General features: G+C 53.2%; 1 protein-coding gene across 3 annotated transcripts in view; it reads left to right on the top strand.

The window, feature by feature from the left end:
• The first annotated feature begins 4,782 nt into the window (after positions 1-4,782).
• The window catches only part of kcnip3a (Kv channel interacting protein 3a, calsenilin), a 92,376-nt gene continuing 77,748 nt past the window's right edge, over positions 4,783-19,410 (top strand). For 2 of the 3 annotated variants that reach the window (XM_088624581.1, XM_088624580.1), the window contains exon 1: positions 4,783-5,098. In XM_088624581.1, the coding sequence (XP_088480707.1) occupies positions 5,093-5,098 (6 nt within the window). In that variant the 5' untranslated portion in view covers positions 4,783-5,092. The remainder of the gene's footprint in view (positions 5,099-19,410) is intronic. The other variant, XM_088624584.1, reaches the window with a different exon arrangement.

Below are 19,410 nucleotides of genomic sequence, written 5' to 3'. Positions count from 1 at the left end.
GTCCCAGCCTGGCCCAGCTTCTGAGAGCCGGACGGTCCTGGCTACAGGCAGGTGCTGCCGCGTCACAACGCCGCTCCCGTTCATAAACACCGATCCAGCGGAAGAAACGAAAAAGGAAGAACCAAACAAAAGTCCTATAGTGTCTGTTACAGAGAGCTATTTCTGCAGCGAGTTCGTTATCTGAAAAGCTAAATTTAGCCCCCTGGCAATTATTCTCAAGAGCAACTTGAGACATTTCTCAACACCTTCTTCCCACACAGCTACTGTTCGTCTGCAGAGAACGCAGCACACCACATGCATGCCGCGAAGTAATTGGATTTTTGTGCACTGGGTGAGTTAATTGCAGTGAGAACGTCGCGGTTCTGGGGAGCTTCCCAGTGTAGCACCAGGACGCTACAGAAGGACAAAAAAACAAGAGCCAAGTGCAGGGGCAGAAAGGGGCAGGGCAGTGACAAGGGGGGGTGTCTCGCAGCGCCGGGGCCCTGGCCTCATTTCCAGACCTGGGGCGCTGTCTGTGGGGAGTTTGCATGTTCTCCCTGTGTTTGCGTGGGTGAGATGGGCTGGTGGTTAAATAGCTTCTGTGAAAACTGGCCCTGGTGTGAGAGTGTGCGTGTCTGTGTGCTGAAGAAAGATGCAAGATGTGATTTCTTTCTGCACACAGGCCTCTTGTGACACAAGACATTCCGTGCTTAAGCCCTTTTGAGTTTTGAGGCAGGGAGGGGAGTGAACTGAAAAGAGATTCCAAGTGCAAGGTAGAGACCCCCTAACTAAGGAAAGATAAATCCAGCTGTTCAAAGTGGTCAAGGTCTTGGGAATGTCCAAACACGGGTGACCTCCCCCCTTTGCCACGGTAACAGTTTGCGTCAGAAAGGGCTGAAATGGGCTGTATAAACTGGAAGTTTTGTGCCTATATTCCGAACAGATCTTATCGTTCCCTGCGTGCAATAAACCCGGTTGTTTGAACTTCCTCTCAGGATCCAGAACTTATTTGTCTGCTACAACAGTGCCCTGCAGTGGACTGGCATCCCGCTGGCGTCCGGCGGGGTGTACCCTGGTGTGTACCCCGGGGTGTACCCTGCTTTGTGCCCGTTGGTTGCTGGGAAAGGCTTCGGCTCCCCCACAGCGCTGGATTGGATAAAGTGGTTCAAAGATGGGCGGATGCACAGCTGCAAAAAAGGTATTTTTCCCCTGTATCTTCTATTAGACTGCAGCAGGACTCCTCACATCTAGTCTCGTCAAGTCACAGGATCTTAATTCTACCCAATCGCTCTCAAATTATTGAATTCAATCAGCTTTCGATTTAGCTGCTCTCAATTACAACTGTCTGTTTAGTCATTGAGGAATGTGAATTAAATATTCTTTTATTAAGAAGAAGAATTCCCAGACTATATATAGCACTTTATATCCCAAAGGATCCTAAAGTGCTCTGGGATAGAGGAGGAGATCCACTTCAACAACCCCTGAAGGGCAAATTCTGCCTCTTCAGAAGTCCCTACCTTTCAGTGAAGTAAGGATTAAGATTGTTGGGCAGATTTGTGGACCCAAGCGGACACGTTCTTTTAGGACTGAAATTGGGAAGCGTTTCCTTACACAAAGGGTGGCAGGAGCGTGGAACAAACCACCCGGCCACTCTGGTGAAGCTGGGATCGTACTCCCGGCGGCTGGAGAAGACGCCGGGATCAGTAAGCGAGTAACAGCCACACGGCACGAGATCTGCCACCCGCTCTCTTCTCGTGTTTCTCCCGTCTCGTGTTTCTCGCTCTTTCAAAGCCGGTGGAGGAGATAAATGATCGCGGAGCGCTCACCTCAGAAGACCCTGGTTTGCGGAAAGCGGCTTACAGGGAGAGGAACAGCCGATCGCAGTGATATTGTGAAATACCACGTGCCTCGGCAGAGCTTCAAAAACAGACCCTGCACACAGGCATCTAGAGACGAGTACTGGAGCTTCACAGCCTTGCAGAGTCCTGGCTGTCGTTGCTGTGGAGCAGAATTACAAGGGGTCTCTTTTTAGCCTGTTTTTCATTCCGCCTGGAGATTCTAATGACTTAATTGAATCACGTTTTGTTTGCCACTGTCTGTGGGTCTGTGGCGCTGGTGGTAAGTCAGAGATGTCTTGAAACCCCTATCGGGTACAGTTTTACACCTGCTTACCCTCGTCCGTTCCCCTGCTGGCCCGGGGTGATTTATTTTTCATTAGCCTTTCCAGGCTTTTCTTTTAACTGTGCATTTCCCGCTCTCTTCCCCAGGGCGATCCTCTCGATGTCTCAGTGGGAATGTGAAATATGTATTCGCCCCCTCCACACACACACATGCCCACACTCCCACTCCCACCTCTGCAGAGCTCGCAGTGCTGACTGACGTGTGGTTACACAGCGGTGGCGTGTGAAGTCGGGGGCTGGTAATGGACCCGTCAGTCCGTACACTGAGGATGGCCTGGGGCTCCAGAAGCGGCACAGCTCTACGGAGTAGGGCTCAGGGCTCCTGCCTGGGAGGGTTGTGGGTTCAGATCCCAGGTGAGACTTGGCACAGCTCTACAGAGCAGGGCTCAGGGCTCGTGCCTGGGAGGGTTGCAGGTTCATATCCCAGGTTGGGCTCGACACAGCTCTACAGAGCAGGGCTCAGGGCTCGTGCCTGGGAGGTTTGCGGGTTCAGAGCCCAAGGGCTCGGCACAGCTCTACAGAGCAGGGCTCAGGGCTCCTGCCTGGGAGGGTTGCGGGTTCAGATCCCAAGGGCTCGGCACAGCTCTACAGAGTAGGGCTCAGAGATCCTCCCTGGGAGGGTTGCGGGTTCAGATCCCAGGTGAGACTTGGCACAGCTCTACAGAGCAGGGCTCAGGGCTCGTGCCTGGGAGGGTTGCAGGTTCATATCCCAGGTTGGGCTCGACACAGCTCTACAGAGCAGGGCTCAGGGCTCGTGCCTGGGAGGTTTGCGGGTTCAGAGCCCAAGGGCTCGGCACAGCTCTACAGAGCAGGGCTCAGGGCTCGTGCCTGGGAGGGTTGCGGGTGTAGATCCCAGGTGGGGCTCGGCACAGCTCTAGAGTAGGGCTCAGGGCTCGTGCCTGGGAGGGTTGCGGGTTCAGATCCCAAGGGCTCGGCACAGCTCTACAGAGTAGGGCTCAGGGCTCGTGCCTGGGAGGGTTGCGGGTTCATATCCCAGGTGGGGCTTGGCACAGCTCTACAGAGCAGGGCTCAGGGCTTGTGCCTGGGAGGGTTGCAGGTTCAGAGCCCAAGGGCTCGGCACAGCTCTACAGAGTAGGGCTCAGGGCTCGTGCCTGGGAGGGTTGCGGGTTCAGAGCCCAGGTGAGACTCGGCACAGGGACAGTGTGAGGCAGCCAGGGCTCAGAGACCAGGGAGCAGGTACGTGTCTCTCTGGGCTCAGAGAGGAGTGGGACAGAATCCCACAGCCTGCTGCAAACCACATGGCACAGATGTACAGCTTGAACAGCTTCCCAGAGAGGCCACACGGGCTGCTAGCCTGTGACTTTCACAGGAGAATCCCTGTTGAGAAACCCAGTTATGGAGAATCTGCCTAATGTTAGTCAATCTAAAAAAATACAGAATTTCACTGTTAAAGACTGTGAAGTTGCCGCAGTTACAGGTGAATTTTCTTGTGATCCTCTGCATCCATACACACACAAATACAGAGACATGCACACACACACGTACTGTATATACACACAGACACACACATACTGAATACAGATCTAATGTGGAAATTGAATATGAGCCAGTTGGGTGTAAACTGAGTTGCAGCTTGAACTGGGTGGCACGGCCACACAGTGGCTAGCATGGCTGCCTCACAGCGCTGGGGCCCTGGGTTCGACTCTGTCTGTGTGGAGTTTGTATGTTCTCCCCAGGTTTGTGTAGGTTTCCTCCCTCAGTACAGATACACTGGTGTGTGTGTTTGTGTCTATGTGTGCCCTGTGGTGGACGGGCTCCTGTTGCTTGCTGGGATAGGCTCTGGCTCTCCCGCAACCCTGTAAACAGATGGACGGTAGTTTGAATTTTTCCAAGTGGACAACAGCTGGACCAGTTTGAATGCTGGCATTGCTGTACATCAGCTATAACACTGTAGTATCTCTGTGCCAGACCCTATTAAAAGCTGGAGAACAATTCTTTATTTGGGAATATTCCGTACACCACGATATCAAAAAATGCTCAGAAGCGGAATTCAAGACGGGGCAGCGGGCTGACGAGATGGGGATTGAGTTCAATAACAGTACAGCGGCCTTCGCTCAGAGCTGAGCGGGACGCTGAGTTTGCGGTCACGGCGAGAGGCTGGGGGGACGCAGGCCGCCTGTCCCCCCCAATCGATCGGTACTGTCAGCCGCGAGGCATCCGCACTCCTCGGCATTCCAGTCCCGCGTGCGCTCGCGCGCCCTGCCGCGAGCCAAGGTCGCGCTCATTGATCCCAGCGCCGCCGCAACATCCCAGAGCTCGCGGGCTTCCCGCCTCTTCCTGTGTTTTTAGAAGAAAAAATTACCAACAGAAGACTACACGAGTGATGGAGAAAATATTTTACAAGGTGTTGGCGGAATATATTGTAAAGTAGATTTACCACAGAAATAATACACGTTTTCTACGCCGGACCGTAGAAGAACTGGATATTTTTTTCCGTCAAAAAAGACACCATGGCGTCGTCTACCAAGGTGTATCATCATTTGTCTGTGCATCTGTCTGCCTGAGGGATCGTGGATGAAGAAAGGGGAACTGGGATCTACCCGCCCAGTCGGGGGTCTGACTGGATCACCTGTGGAAACGAGCGCCCGGCCGGGCGCCTCGCGGGGAGCAGCGGGGCCCGCGAGAGCGGAAACAGTTAAACTCGTGGAGGGGAATGTCTCTCTCGCTCGCTCTCTCATCCTCGTCTCAAGAAAACGCCGGGGCAGTACGGAGCGCTGTCAGTGAGGAGCTGCTCAGCCCAGTTGTCAAAACGACGAGAGGGAGAGAGAGAGAAGGGAGGGGGACGGGAAAGGAGTGAAAGAGAGAGACGGAGGAATTTTAGAGTATCAGACCCGACAGAGCGAGCGAGCGAGGCAGCCGACTCGCGACACCCAAGCGGCGAGATCGACGACGCGAAACGACGTCCAGTTAACATGCAGGTAAATAACTTTCCGGCTCGGGTCTCTGCTGCGTCGGAATTCCGCGTGTGGAGCGGAGCGCTCGTGATTCTACCGAGCGCGCAAGAATTCGACTTTGTTTAGCACGCGCATTGACTCCCCGCTGGTACGGGTGCACCGCGAGTGCAGCGCTGTTCCCTTCTCGTGAGCAGAGCGAGCTCCGCTGCCTGAGTTACGTAACCGGCCCAACAGTTTCGGCTTCTGCAGCCGGCACCTGCCCGCAGAGGCTGTGTGGTGCCCTTCACCCCGAACGGCCTGCCCCTGCCCCGCAGCGCTCGGATCCCGGGTGCGAGTCCGGCGCCTGTGTGTGGGGCGTTTGCATGTTCTCTCCGGGACCGCTTGAAGTGTGTTACCTGGTGTCTCTCAGGTGTTCCCTTGTGTGCGGACGTGTGCCCTGCGTTGGCTTTCGTTGTCTCTTTTAGGGTGAACTCCTGGCAGCTCTCCAGAAAGGATAACTTTTCCTTCTGTTGCAGAGCTGGGAGAGCAAAGGCATGTTCAGCACCCTGTAGCTAAACCTCCCAGGGAGGATTCCCGGTTCTAGAGTCCCGTACCGAGCTGCCCGATAGTGTGATCGACCCGAGCCTGTCTTCCGTGCGCGCTGCGCTGGGTTCCTCGGCTCGCAGCGCGGTGGCTGCCGGGCGCCGAGACACGGGTTACTGATCCGGTACGACTTTAAGAAGAGCCCCAGGCCGGGGGGTCCTCGGAGCGGCGTGCGCCAGCAGCAGGGCGCGGGGCGGGGGGCTCGCTCTGTCCCCCTGCCCCCTGTGTCCCAGGACTGTGTCCCCCGCGGCGTCGTGACCGTAATCAGTCAAAACAGCGGAGTTCATGACCGCCAGCGTCGGTATTATTGTTGTTATGGGAATGCCCGCCGGTTGTGAAGCAGCGGTCTGAGTCGGTGAGTCAAGAGACAGGCGGTCGAGCAGGAGTACGGTAACCGGCCTCTCCGCACCGCCGAGCAGGCAGGCGGCTCTCGATCTGTACAATCGATCCGCGATCCAGCGGGAGGGACCCCAGCCCTTCATCTGGTGCACAACTAGAAAGAGCGACGAGATCTCCGCGGAGTTTCTTCAGCGGGCTGTGGCGGGGGCGGATGGTGTTTTAATTGAGGTCGCCGCGCTTGTGCTGCCGGATCGCCTCTCTGGCTGGGTCTCTGTGTCACACACACACACACACTGATGGAGCAGGTCTCTGTGTCACACACACACACACACACTGATGGAGCAGGTCTCTGTGTCACACACACACACTGATGGAGCAGGTCTCTGTGTCTCACACACACACACACTGATGGAGCAGGTCTCTGTGTCACACACACACACACTGATGGAGCAGGTCTCTGTGTCATACACACACACACACTGATGGAGCAGGTCTCTGTGTCATACACACACACACACTGATGGAGCAGGTCTCTGTGTCATACACACACACACACTGATGGAGCAGGTCTCTGTGTCATACACACACACACACTGATGGAGCAGGTCTCTGTGTCACACACACACACACTGATGGAGCAGGTCTCTGTGTCACACACACACACACTGATGGAGCAGGTCTCTGTGTCACACACACACACACACACACACTGATGGAGCAGGTCTCTCTGTCTCACACACACACACTGATGGAGCAGGTCTCTGTGTCTCACACACACACACTGATGGAGCAGGTCTCTGTGTCTCACACACACACACACTGATGGAGCAGGTCTCTGTGTCACACACACACACACTGATGGAGCAGGTCTCTGTGTCACACACACACACACACACTGATGGAGCAGGTCTCTGTGTCATACACACACACTGATGGAGCAAGTCTCTGTGTCATACACACACACACACTGATGGAGCAGGTCTCTGTGTCACACACACACACTGATGGAGCAGGTCTCTGTGTCACACACACACACACTGATGGAGCAGGTCTCTGTGTCACACACACACACTGATGGAGCAGGTCTCTGTGTCACACACACACACTGATGGAGCAGGTCTCTGTGTCACACACACACACACTGATGGAGCAGGTCTCTGTGTTGCGCACACACACACTGATGGAGCAGGTCTCTGTGTCACACACACACACACTGATGGAGCAGGTCTCTGTGTCACACACACACACTGATGGAGCAGGTCTCTGTGTCACACACACACACACTGATGGAGCAGGTCTCTGTGTCACACACACACACTGATGGAGCAGGTCTCTGTGTCTCACACACACACACACTGATGGAGCAGGTCTCTGTGTCACACACACACACACTGATGGAGCAGGTCTCTGTCTCACACACACACACACTGATGGAGCAGGTCTCTGTCACACACACACACACACACACACACACACACACACACACACACACACACACACACACACACACACACACACACACACACACACACACACACACACACACACTGATGGAGCAGGTCTCTGTGTCGCACACACACACACTGATGGAGCAGGTCTCTTTGTCACACACACACCAGGAGATTACCAGTCAGTGAGCACAGCACGGATTAGAGAGGACAGTGGCTCTCCAGTCCATCTGCCCAGTAGCGTAAATTCCCCAGGATGGTAACAGACTCTGTACTTTGTTAGAGACATCAACTACTCTTTACGTCTGGCTAAAGATCCCCCCATTTTCAGCCCTCTTAACCCCTGCCTGCGACCTGAGGGCTTGAGGGGAGCTGACTCTCTCTGACTGACAGCAAGACCTGTCTGAAGCAGAGTATACAGAGTGGACAGAGATCCCAATCAGAACATCGCAAACGAGAGGCCATTAGTAGCTAACTGATCTGAAGATCTCTCTCACGTGTTGCTTGAAGGAAGTCAGGGTATCGGCTTCAACAGCTTGGCTAGGTAGTTGGTTCCATTCTCCCACCACTGTTTGTGTAAATGAGTGCCTCCTCTTCTCTGTTTTAATTGCAGTTCCAGAGCAGTCAGCCTTACTGCTGTACAATAAAGCTTTTCCAAGGTGATACTGTCCTCTGTGTAGCACAGTGACCAAAGTACAGTAAAAGGCTCCCAATTGTCTTAGTTGTGCCTGTTGTAGCTGTGCAAGGCTCTGCGGTCCGCGATTTGAAATCCGCAGAGTTCACTGCGTTCTGGTGGCCCTTCGATGAGGACAGCTAATTTAGTGTGAACAGCTGCTGCAGTACTGAAGGACGGGCCCTCTCTCTCACACACACGCATCAGGTCTCCTGCTGCAGGAGATAAATAAACACTGGCCATCTCCACACTCTGAAGCTACACTGTGTGCATCAACACGGCGTGCTCCTCAACACGGCGTGCTCCTCAGGCGAGGCAGGATTTCAATACACGGTCAGCAACGAGTTCCGGGAAACTCCCTTGTGAGCACTTAGTGGAATCTCTGGCTTTGTGAACAAGGTGTTGGTGGTTGGGTGTTGCGTGTTGAGAATCTGAGGGAGAGTGGCGATTGTCATGATTACTGTGCGGTTTGTGTGTCTGAGGTGTGCGGATCCCATCAGTTCTCTCTGAAGCAGTTTCCTATGCTCTTTGTTCTGATGGGGCATACGTTCTGAATTTCGCATAAAAAATGCAGGTTGACCACTGTATTTGATCCCTTTTGTTCCTCCTTAGTAACTTTTCCACTCTAGTTTTATTACAGTCTCCTACTGTAACAGCACTGTCCTACTGCACTTTTACTACAGTCCCTACTGTAACAGGACTGTCCTACTGTACTTTTACTACAGTCCCTACTGTAACAGCACTGTCCTACTGCACTTTTACTACAGTCCCTACTGTAACAGGACTGTCCTACTGTACTTTTACTACAGTCCCTACTGTAACAGCACTGTCCTACTGCACTTTTACTACAGTCCCCACTGTAACAGCACTGTCCTACTGCACTTTTACTACAGTCCCCACTGTAACAGCACTGTCCTACTGCACTTTTACTACAGTCTCCTACTGTAACAGCACTGTCCTACTGCACTTTTACTACAGTCCCCACTGTAACAGCACTGTCCTACTGCACTTTTACTACAGTCCCTACTGTAACAGCACTGTCCTACTGCACTTTTACTACAGTCCCCACTGTAACAGCACTGTCCTACTGCACTTTTACTACAGTCTCCTACTGTAACAGCACTGTCCTACTGCACTTTTACTACAGTCCCTACTGTAACAGCACTGTCCTACTGCACTTTTACTACAGTCCCTACTGTAACAGCACTGTCCTACTGTACTTTTACTACAGTCCCCACTGTAACAGCACTGTCCTACTGCACTTTTACTACAGTCTCCTACTGTAACAGCACTGTCCTACTGCACTTTTACTACAGTCCCCACTGTAACAGCACTGTCCTACTGCACTTTTACTACAGTCTCCTACTGTAACAGCACTGTCCTACTGCACTTTTACTACAGTCTCCACTGTAACAGCACTGTCCTACTGCACTTTTACTACAGTCCCCCACTGTAACAGCACTGTCCTACTGTACTTTTACTACAGTCCCCTACTGTAACAGCACTGTTCTACTGCACTTTTACTACAGTCCCCACTGTAACAGCACTGTCCTACTGCACTTTTACTACAGTCCCCACTGTAACAGCACTGTCCTACTGCACTTTTACTACAGTCCCTACTGTAACAGCACTGTCCTACTGCACTTTTACTACAGACCCTACTGTAACAGGACTGTCCTACTGCACTTTTACTACAGTCCCCACTGTAACAGCACTGTCCTACTGTACTTTTACTACAGTCCCCACTGTAACAGGACTGTCCTACTGCAATTTTACTACAGTCCCTACTGTAACAGCACTGAGTACAAAATGGCTTTCCTGAATTTACTGAATTTTATATGAAGCTCTCTTTAGAGAGTTTCGGTATCACAATACTATGCCTGTGTAGAGGGTAGGTCATTTTTAAAAATGCATAAGAACTTTCTGCAGATTCAGACTGGGCTCCTGCAGGGCTCAGTGTCTGTTTTTTGTTTTGCGTGAGCTCTGGGTGACACAGCTGGTCTAATTGTTTAGCTGCATAACTAATGCTTCTACCCAGGCTCCAGCCTGCTGGATGGGCAGGTGTACTGTAGCGTTAGCGGGGTCCTCCCAGAAAACAACATGCTCTTCGCACTTCGAAGCTCTCCAGCTCTCCCAGCCTGTCACTCGGGCCCGTTCAGAGCTGCTGGTGGGCAGGTGGGCGCACGCCACCGCCCCAGCCCCTGGTCCCAGGACTCCTCCAGGGCAGCGGGACACCTCCGTATTCATTCAGCTTTCACCAGCGTGCTTAGAGCACAATACCCAGGCAGAAATGAAACAATCCCTCCCATGAATTTTTCAGCACGCGGGGCGGAACAGCCCCCCCAGAGGCGCCATGCCTGGGGGGGGCTGTCTGGGGAGCGGGCGATTTTTTAGAGTGCAGGAGGAGGACGGGGTTCGTGCTCCTGGGCCGGGGGGCTGTGGGGGGCTCACGAGCTCGTCGCGTCTCCCCCTGTGTCTGTCGCTCCGGGAGAGGGGCGGGGCGGGGCCGCTGGGGGGCTGTGGGGGGCTCACGAGCTCGTCGCAGCTCCTCCTTGTCTATATCCAGTGTCTCCACCCCTGGTCCTGGTTAGTCCACCAGTCTTTAGGAACTGGTTTAGTGGTGACCTGCAAAACCTACTGCCCTGGGTCTCTCCGGGGCCGGGGATGGAGACCCCCTGATCGGTAGCTTCCCAGTAGGACCCCAGCTGGAGACTCCTGCTTCCAACTATAGCTTAGTTCATGGATGACGTGGTTATGCAACACTGCCATGAACTGGTATCTCTCCTTCCCAGTAGCAGCGCAGCAGCAGGTGCTGGCCTGTGGCGCTCAGGTGGTAAGAGCAGACGTGCCCGACAGGCTGCGCGGCTCATCCCAGTTTTGCTTTGTTGACTCTGTCTAGATGAGCAGTTGTTCTGCCAGTCCACCAGACGGCTGCCCGGCAGGAAGAGCAGGCTCGTCATCCTGTTGTGTAATGGCCAGGAGACCCCGGCTCCTGTTTGTTTATCTGCCTTGATCTGGTTCGTATTAGTCCAATCCTGCATGGAGGGAAGGAGAGAGAGGGACGGGAGCAGGGGGGGAGGGGGACAGGAGCAGGGAGGGCAGGATCAGAAGGAGAGAGGGACGGGAGCAGGGGGAGAGGGGGATGGGAGCAGGGGGGACAGGATCAGAAGGAGAGAAGGACGGGAGCAGGGGGAGAGGGGGACAGGAGTAGGGGGGGCAGTATCAGAAGGAGAGGGGGACGGGAGCAGGGGGAGAGAGGCACAGGAGCAGGGGGAGAGGGGGACGGGAGCGGGGGGAGAGAGGGATGGGAGCAGGAGGAGAGGGGGACAGGAGCGGGGGGAGAGAGAGGGATGGGAGCAGGAGGAGAGTGGGACAGGAGCAGAGGGAGAGAGGGATGGGAGCAGGAGGAGAGGGGGACAGGACCAGGAGGGGCAGGATCAGAAGGAGAGAGGGACGGGAGCAGGAGGAGAGGGGGAGAGGGGAAAGGGAGCAGGAGGAGAGGGGGACAGGAGCAGGGAGGGCAGGATCAGAAGGAGAGAGAGGAGCAGGGGGAGAGAGGGACAGGAGCAGAGGGAGAGAGAGACAGGAGCGGGAGGAGAGAGGGACAGGAGCGGGAGGAGAGAGGGACGGGAGCAGGAGGAGAGAGGGACGGGAGCAGGAGGAGAGAGGGACGGGAGCAAGGGGAGAGAGGGACTGGAGCAGGAGGAGAGGGGGGCAGGAGCGGAGGGGGACGGGAGCAGGAGGAGAGAGGGACAGGAGCAGAGGGGGAGAGGGGGACGGGAGCAGAGGGGGAGAGGGGGATGGGAGCAGGGGGGAGAGAGGGACAGGAGCAGGGGGGGCAGGATCAGAAGGAGAGGGGGATGGGAGCAGGGGGGAGAGGGGGACGGGAGCAGGAGGAGAGGGGGACAGGAGCAGGGGGGGCAGGATCAGAAGGAGAGAGGGACAGGAGCAGGGGGAGAGAGGGACAGGAGCAGAGGGAGAGGGGGACGGGAGCAGGGGGAGAGAGAGACAGGAGTGGGAGGAGAGAGGGATGGGAGCAGGGGGAGAGAGGGACGAGAGCAAGGGAAGAGAGGGACTGGAGCAGGAGGAGAGGGGGGCGGGAGCGGAGGGGGACGGGAGCAGGAAGAGAGGGGGACGGGAGCAGAGGGAGAGAGGGGGACGGGAGCAGGGGGGAGAGAGGGACAGGAGCAGGGGGGGCAGGATCAAAAGGAGAGAGGGACGGGAGCAGGGGGAGAGAGAGACAGGAGCAGGGGGAGAGAGAGACAGGAGCAGGAGGAGAGGGGGACAGGAGCAGGGGGGAGGCTGGAGAGTGAGAGAGCACCAGAAACCAGTTAATAGGTTCCTGGTGTTTGTCCACAGCGACAAGCACACCCCTGGTAAGAAGCACTACCCCTCCTCCCTGCTTAAGGCGTCAGCTTCGCATGTTGCTGGAGAAAAAGCAGTGAAAGAGAAGCAGATCAGCTCCCTCGACGCTGACGTCATCGAGCAAACTTTTCTCTCGCGCTGACGACGTCCGCGTTTCAGACTTGCACTGAGGCACTTCTCCCGGAACGGAAAGCAATCATCTCAACAAATGAGATTTTTTTTGAGCCAGAGCTGAGATGTACAGTACCTTCAGACACTGGCGGACTTACCTGCGGTAGAACTGGAGGTCTTAATCAGTCGTGATTTATTAATTGAACTGTCCTCCTGGCGGTGAAAAAAGCACAGTTAAAGGGTCACGTCTCCTGCTTCCTTGTGGAAGGAAAAGAGTGTTTTATAGAAAAGACTACTTGAAATACCCTGGAGCCTCCCAGCTCCCAGAAACATGATGGCAGGGTTAATTGTCTCTGTGTGTTTGTGCCTGTGTGTGTGTGATTGCTATGGACTGGCATCCCTGCCTCGTGCTTTCATAGCGGTCCCTGGGCTGCCTGGTACAGTGTGGCTCAGTAGTTCCCGTGTGCACACGTGTGTTCACGCATGTGTGCCCCGCAGTGGATGGCTTCCTTACCTTGTGCTTTTATGATTTGGAGTAATTAGTGTCTCTAAATAGCTCCTTTGTGTGCACGTGTGTTCATTCGTGTGTGTTTGTGTGTGTGTGTATTCATGCGCGTGTGCCCTGTGATGGATTGGCCTCCCCACCGTGTGCCTTGTGCTTCCAGGATAGACTCCAGGCTGCTGGGAATTCCTCCTGGGAATGCAGTAAGTGTCTCTCGGACACTGGAAGGACAGTACCGTGCCACTCAAGTAGAGTCGAGCGAATTCAAGTTGTTGTTGTATTTTGTCAAAAACAGAGGAGGAGTGCTGATTCAGAATGGAACTGAATGGAGTACGTGTTTTAATCATAAATTCAGGGTGTGTAAGGAAAGTGGTGTGATAGCTGTGGGAACAGGGTGACGGGGTGCACGACGGTGGTGTTCAGGGTTCACTGGAGCGCAGGCAGTGTGCTCCTCGGGTGTGCAGCCTGCAGAGTGCTCCAGCTGGAGTGTGCTCCTCCGAACTGCTGAGATGGAGAGTCTGTATAATGTGGCTCATGTGCGTGTGTAGACTGAGGTCTCTCTCTCGCTCTGTCCTGTCCAGCAACCGCTGAGGGGCCCCCAGAAGAGGAGACGTGAGGGTGACCGCTCGCCCCTGAAAGATCTGTTGGCTCCGCAGGGGAGCTTGTTCCCCAAGAGCCCTCTCCTGTGGTACTTAGTCTGTCTGAAAATTGAAACCCTTGAGCCAGGTGCCGTCAGTTCCAGCTCTTCTGTTGCGGCAGTGCTGTGTATGTAGAGTACTCGCGCTCGTATATGTAGAGCCCTGCCGTTCTCCGGTGACAGGCCTGGGCCCGGAGGCCGGTCGCAGATGACTGAGCCCGGGACTGTTCCGAATGGCAGGCGCGCCAGCGGCGTGTTTGTGTTTCTGCGTGTGTGCCAGGAAAGGTGTCTAATTGATGAAGAGACGGGGACTCGTTTCACCTGACACCCCCGATCTTCCTGTCCGGGGCGGGAGCTGTGCCACCCTCAGTGGCAGCGCGTGAATAATGCAGGGGCCGCAAGTCTCAGTTTGCTCGTCTCTCAGACCGCAGCCCTGGCGAAGTTCCTTCTCTCTGTAGCGGAGCTGGTATTGGCATCAGCCTGCCTCCCCCCTCAGCAAACACAGTGGAAGTGTTAGCTTTTCCCCCGCGGCCTCCACACCCCCCTGTTCTCAACATCCACAATCTGAACGACTGTCTGCATCAGGCCCTGCGGATACTGAGGTGTTTGTCGGCTCTCTTTTGTGCTCGGTGTCTTGTTACCTTGTTATGGCAAGGACAAATCCATCAAAACCTACCAGCAAGCATATAACCCTACGATACCCTTCATATTCAATACTTCAGTACAGCAGAATACTCCCATTACAGATCTGCCAAAAAACTACAGTAGATCAGTCCTGTTACAGTAGGGACTGTAGTAAAAGTACAGTAGGACAGTCCTGTTACAGTGGGGACTGTAGTAAAAGTGCAGTAGGACAGTGCTGTTACAGTGGGGACTGTAGTAAAAGTACAGTAGGACAGTCCTGTTACAGTGGGGACTGTAGTAAAAGTGCAGTAGGACAGTGCTGTTACAGTAGGGACTGTAGTAAAAGTGCAGTAGGACAGTGCTGTTATAGTAGGGGACTGTAGTAAAAGTGCAGTAGGACAGTGCTGTTACAGTAGGGACTGTAGTAAAAGTGCAGTAGGACAGTGCTGTTATAGTAGGGGACTGTAGTAAAAGTGCAGTAGGACAGTGCTGTTACAGTGGGGACTGTAGTAAAAGTGCAGTAGGACAGTGCTGTTACAGTAGGAGACTGTAGTAAAAGTACAGTAGGACAGTGCTGTTACAGTGGGGACTGTAGTAAAAGTACAGTAGGACAGTGTTGTTACAGTAGGGGACTGTAGTAAAAGTACAGTAGGACAGTGCTGTTACAGTGGGGACTGTAGTAAAAGTACAGTAGGACAGTGCTGTTACAGTGGGGACTGTAGTAAAAGTGCAGTAGGACAGTGCTGTTACAGTGGGGACTGTAGTAAAAGTACAGTACAGTCCTTGACTGTGGAGACAAGCCCAGTGTTCCTGTGGAGTGTGTGTAGGAAGGGTGCAGTACAGGTGCACTGGTTGCTCTGTTTGTAATAAATGAAGTAGCAGAGAGCAGATCTGTGTCACAGGTCCAAATCGAACCGCAGCAGTGAAATGAAAAAGAGCTGCAGCCGTCTGGAGCCCTGTACTTGCACTTGATCATTCCCGCCTCCACCAGTCTCAGTCTCTTTTAGCTGAATAAATAAGTATAAAAGATATGCAGATTTCTACTTGGTGAAGTGTCTTTGTTTTTCTGTCTCCGTTGCTCAGACTCGTCCTGTATAAACATGTGTTATGTAGATTTATTCTTTAAAAAGTGGCTTTATGTAATTCAGATCTCTCTTCATACACCTCCCCCATTCTGAACGAACAGGCTGAACAAACATTAATGCAGATTTTGAGTTTGCAGCTGTGTAGTCGTTTCTCCCTTTCGCTTTGTATAAAAGAAGGCTTTTGATGAAGTTCTGCATAAAAGATTAATTTTCGAATTACATGGCATTTAGGGAAATGTGTGCAATTGCAATGAATGAGAACTGGCTAATGGGGTACGGTGAGTACAGATCAGTGGTAAAGGTCCAGATTGGGATTATTAAATTGGTGGGGTACCACAGGGATCTGTACTAGGACCACTTCTCTTTCTCATATTCATGATCTGGTATAGTGAGTCAACTAGTCATGATAATAAATCAAGAGGCTTAGCAGCCACTGTAGAAGTATTACATGAAATTCAAAAAGATTAAGGTAAAATACAAGACTGGGTGAACACCTGCCAGATGGCTTCTAATGGAGAAAGGTGCATGGTTTTGCATGCAGGTAGGAAACATAGAAACTACAAATACACAATAGAAAACGCTGAGCTAGAAGAGGCTACGTTCTTAAAGTATTTAGGTGTTTATGTTAATACATTGGTTACATCTTCCAGATTATGTGGGGAAGCAGTAAAAAAGAAAATGTTAGACTGTATAGTCAAAAGTGTAGTTTTCAAATCAAGGAACACTGTTAAAATTGTACAGCACATTGCAATAGTACATTTAGAATACTGTGTTCAGTTTTGGTCAGCACGTCATAGAGAAGATAGAGCTGTTGTAGAATCGGTCCGGAGAAGAGCAGTCAGACACAGTCCGGGATTTATACCAGTGGTGGCCAGTCCTGGTCCTGGGTGAGCCACACACCTGCTGGTTTCTGTTCCAGCCAAGCCCTGAGCTACACAATCAAACCCTTCATTAAGATTAATCTGTGCTGTTTGTCCCCAGGTCGTTAACATGTTGGAGCTTTAATTCCTGTATTTTTTGAGTGAAATAAAATCCCCAATTTGTGAATAGAAACAAATATTAAATTGAAGCAACTTCTTAGATTAATTAAGTCTTCGATTATCTAATCAAGATAGGACAGAGTGAAAACCAGCAGTTGTGTGTCAGCAGGACCAAGACTGGGAACCACTGATTAAAAGGAATCTCCTCCCCTGACTGGCTGAAGGAACTGAACTCTTTTAGTGTTGACTGGAAAAGACTACAAGGATACTGTAATCATAACTATAGGCATAGACAAAGCCAACCCAGAGGACGTCTTCGAGATGAACAGTAAAAGATGAAGCAGAGGACACAAGTATGCAGTATATGGAAGTGCATTTAAAACTGGAAAAAGGAGGCACTTTTTTTTTACACAAAGTGTAGTGGGCGTGTGGAACAAACCACCCGGCCATGCTGTTGAAGACAGTAAACCCAGCAGCATGTCTTTGGACTGTGGGAGGAAACCAGAACTCCTGGAGGGAACACGAACAGAAAGCACCCCAGTTTGTGTGGCCAGGCTGTGGTCCCTGAGCCTGTCCTTTGTCAGGGTCTGATTCTTCTTGTTCTCTCTCGCCCTGGTCACTCGGCCAGCGTGTGCGGTCTGTTTCGGGCCCCGTAGCCTTCTGGTTCCTCTCCCGCTCACTGCTCTCCCCTTTTCTCCTCCCTCTCCCTTTCCACTCTCTAACACCCAGTGTTCCGAGTCGGCAACAGCATTTCCGGACACTGCTAATAAGAAACAACACTCACGCTTATCTCTCTTCCTTGTTCTGTGTGTTTCTAGTCTGTCCATGCTGTCACTATCTATTACTTCTGGTTTCCTATGTGTGGGGTTGTCTGTCGGCCTGTGCACGTCGCGGATGAGAATCCCAGTGTACCTGTTTGTGTACACGTGGCCGATGAGCTCCCCTATCTCCATGTCTCTACTGATCTGTAAAAGAGGTCTGTCATCTGGCTCTGCGCGCTCGGGAGACTTCCCAGTGCCGTGGGGGTGGCAGCAGCTCATCTGCCGTTCCTCCAGAGCGGCGCGGCTGGTGCTCGTCCCGGCGAGACGAGCCCCTCTCCCCGCGGGGGGTGCGGCAGCAGCCAGACGCCCCCCGCTGCGGGCGCGCATTACCTCCCCCCGGGTGCAGTGGAGACGCTTCGTTTTCAGCTGTTGTTATATCTGACAGAAATCGAGCCCGGGGGTGATTATTGCCGTAATGCGCTTCTTCTTTTTCCTAATTTCTCCTTCGCCGCCGGGAGCCGGCAGCCAGCGGCAGGGGTTGGCGCAGTCTCCAGATAGGCGTTTTGTAAATGGGGAGAGAAATGTCAACAGTTCTGCTGCGGAAGTTCCCCTTGCATTCGTATCCTCCTGGGGGCTGGGGAGGGGGTCCCCCTCTTTGTATTTCTGCAGCCTTTCAGGCAGGCACTGCGACACCAGAAGAAATAGAGGTGTTTTGTGCTCGGCGGTTGAACAATAACTCCTGCACCATGGGCGCCCACAGCTCCTGCTGAGTGTTTCTGCGGCCTGGCTGTGGCCGTTTAGGAAAGGTCCTGGGCAGTCTTCATTCTTTCTTGTGTCTGAGGAAGTTATTGTGTTTGTGAAAAATGATTTTTGGCACCTGAACGATGTCAGCAGCAGAGCTCGGCAGCCTAGACGTGGGGCTGGGAGACCCTAATCAGCAGTGGCTCCTTGGCGCTGGGCGTTGGGATTAGTCTGTCTGGGCACTCCCAGCTCTCCTGCAGTCAGCGACCCCTGCCTGCAGGCTTGCAGTGATGTCAGCGGGGGACTGCCTGCCCCTCCAGTCAGAATTGGCTCTCCTGTCAGTCGCAGTGGAGCTGGTAGCCTGGCCAATGATGAGCAATGATGGCCAATGATGAGCAGGTGGGCGTGTCAAAGGGGTGTGTCTATACGGCGCTACTTCCCCAGTGCCTGCAGGACTTGTTGCCACTGACTAGAATGAAAAAGCAGTTGTTGATTCTGAAAAAGAGGTGACAAATTACTAAATGACTATGCTGAAGGAACAAATGCTTGACTGCATGAAACAGTCAAGCATGAAACAATTGATTTCAGTACTAAAAAATAACCCATTGGTTATGATTCAGATCCAACATTTAAACCCTTGGTCCATCCTACTCATTTGGATTCACTGCAGCCAATCAATCCAGTTGTTTCTTAAAAGATCTTGGAGATCCAGCTTCAGGCAGCGTTGGATGAGTGGTTTGGTCCAGATAAACTTTGTGTCTCTACGTAAAGTGTTACCTGCTTTCTTACCTCTGCTTGTGACCAGGGGTCTGTGTTTCACTGTGCAGGCGGGAGTCTGACCTTGCTGGTACCTTTGAGGAACGCTTTGGTCAGATCCCACTTGTGTAGGACTGTGGAGATTCAGGTCCTCCGGCCTCGATGGCCACGAGGAGCGTGTGAGATCATCCTGTTAGTCTTCGTGGACTGGTGGGAACTGTGCACGCTGTGTTGAGTGAGAGGGCGTGGCAACAGCGGGGCCAGCACAAGACCGGCACACGACGCACGCTCTGCTCGGGCCCCAGAGCTGACGGAGACAGAATCGCTTTTCATTACCAGCGGGCTGGTTGTGCGTGACCTGAATCCGTGCGCTTGTGTCCCCCTCGACACAGTCGGTCCGTGCCGTGGGCGTCTCGTGCAGCACTGTGGGGCACACATGCTGCACGTGCACACTGAACCGCAGAGATCACGTGCCCATGGGAAAGACACCAACATCACTGGTGTCCCCCCGTGCTCAGGGAGGGCAGTGCCAGCTCTGGCTGATGCCCCGCCTGCTGTTGTTCCAGGGGTCATGCCCATGTGAGAACATGCTTCACTGTCTGCTGTGATCCCTGCCCAGAATTCAGGACCTGGCCACTTTCTTTTTTTCAACCATCAGTCCTGCTGGCTTTGCTTTGACAATATATCCTCTAGGGCTTTTGGTCAGGGTGTTTTTGTGGGGGGGTGAGGGAT

Source organism: Lepisosteus platostomus, chromosome 3 (genome assembly GCF_059453375.1).
Source record: "Lepisosteus platostomus isolate fLepPlt1 chromosome 3, fLepPlt1.hap1, whole genome shotgun sequence".
In the NCBI taxonomy this organism is placed as follows: Eukaryota; Metazoa; Chordata; class Actinopteri; order Semionotiformes; family Lepisosteidae; genus Lepisosteus; species Lepisosteus platostomus.
This window is presented reverse-complemented; position numbering and strand designations above follow the sequence as displayed.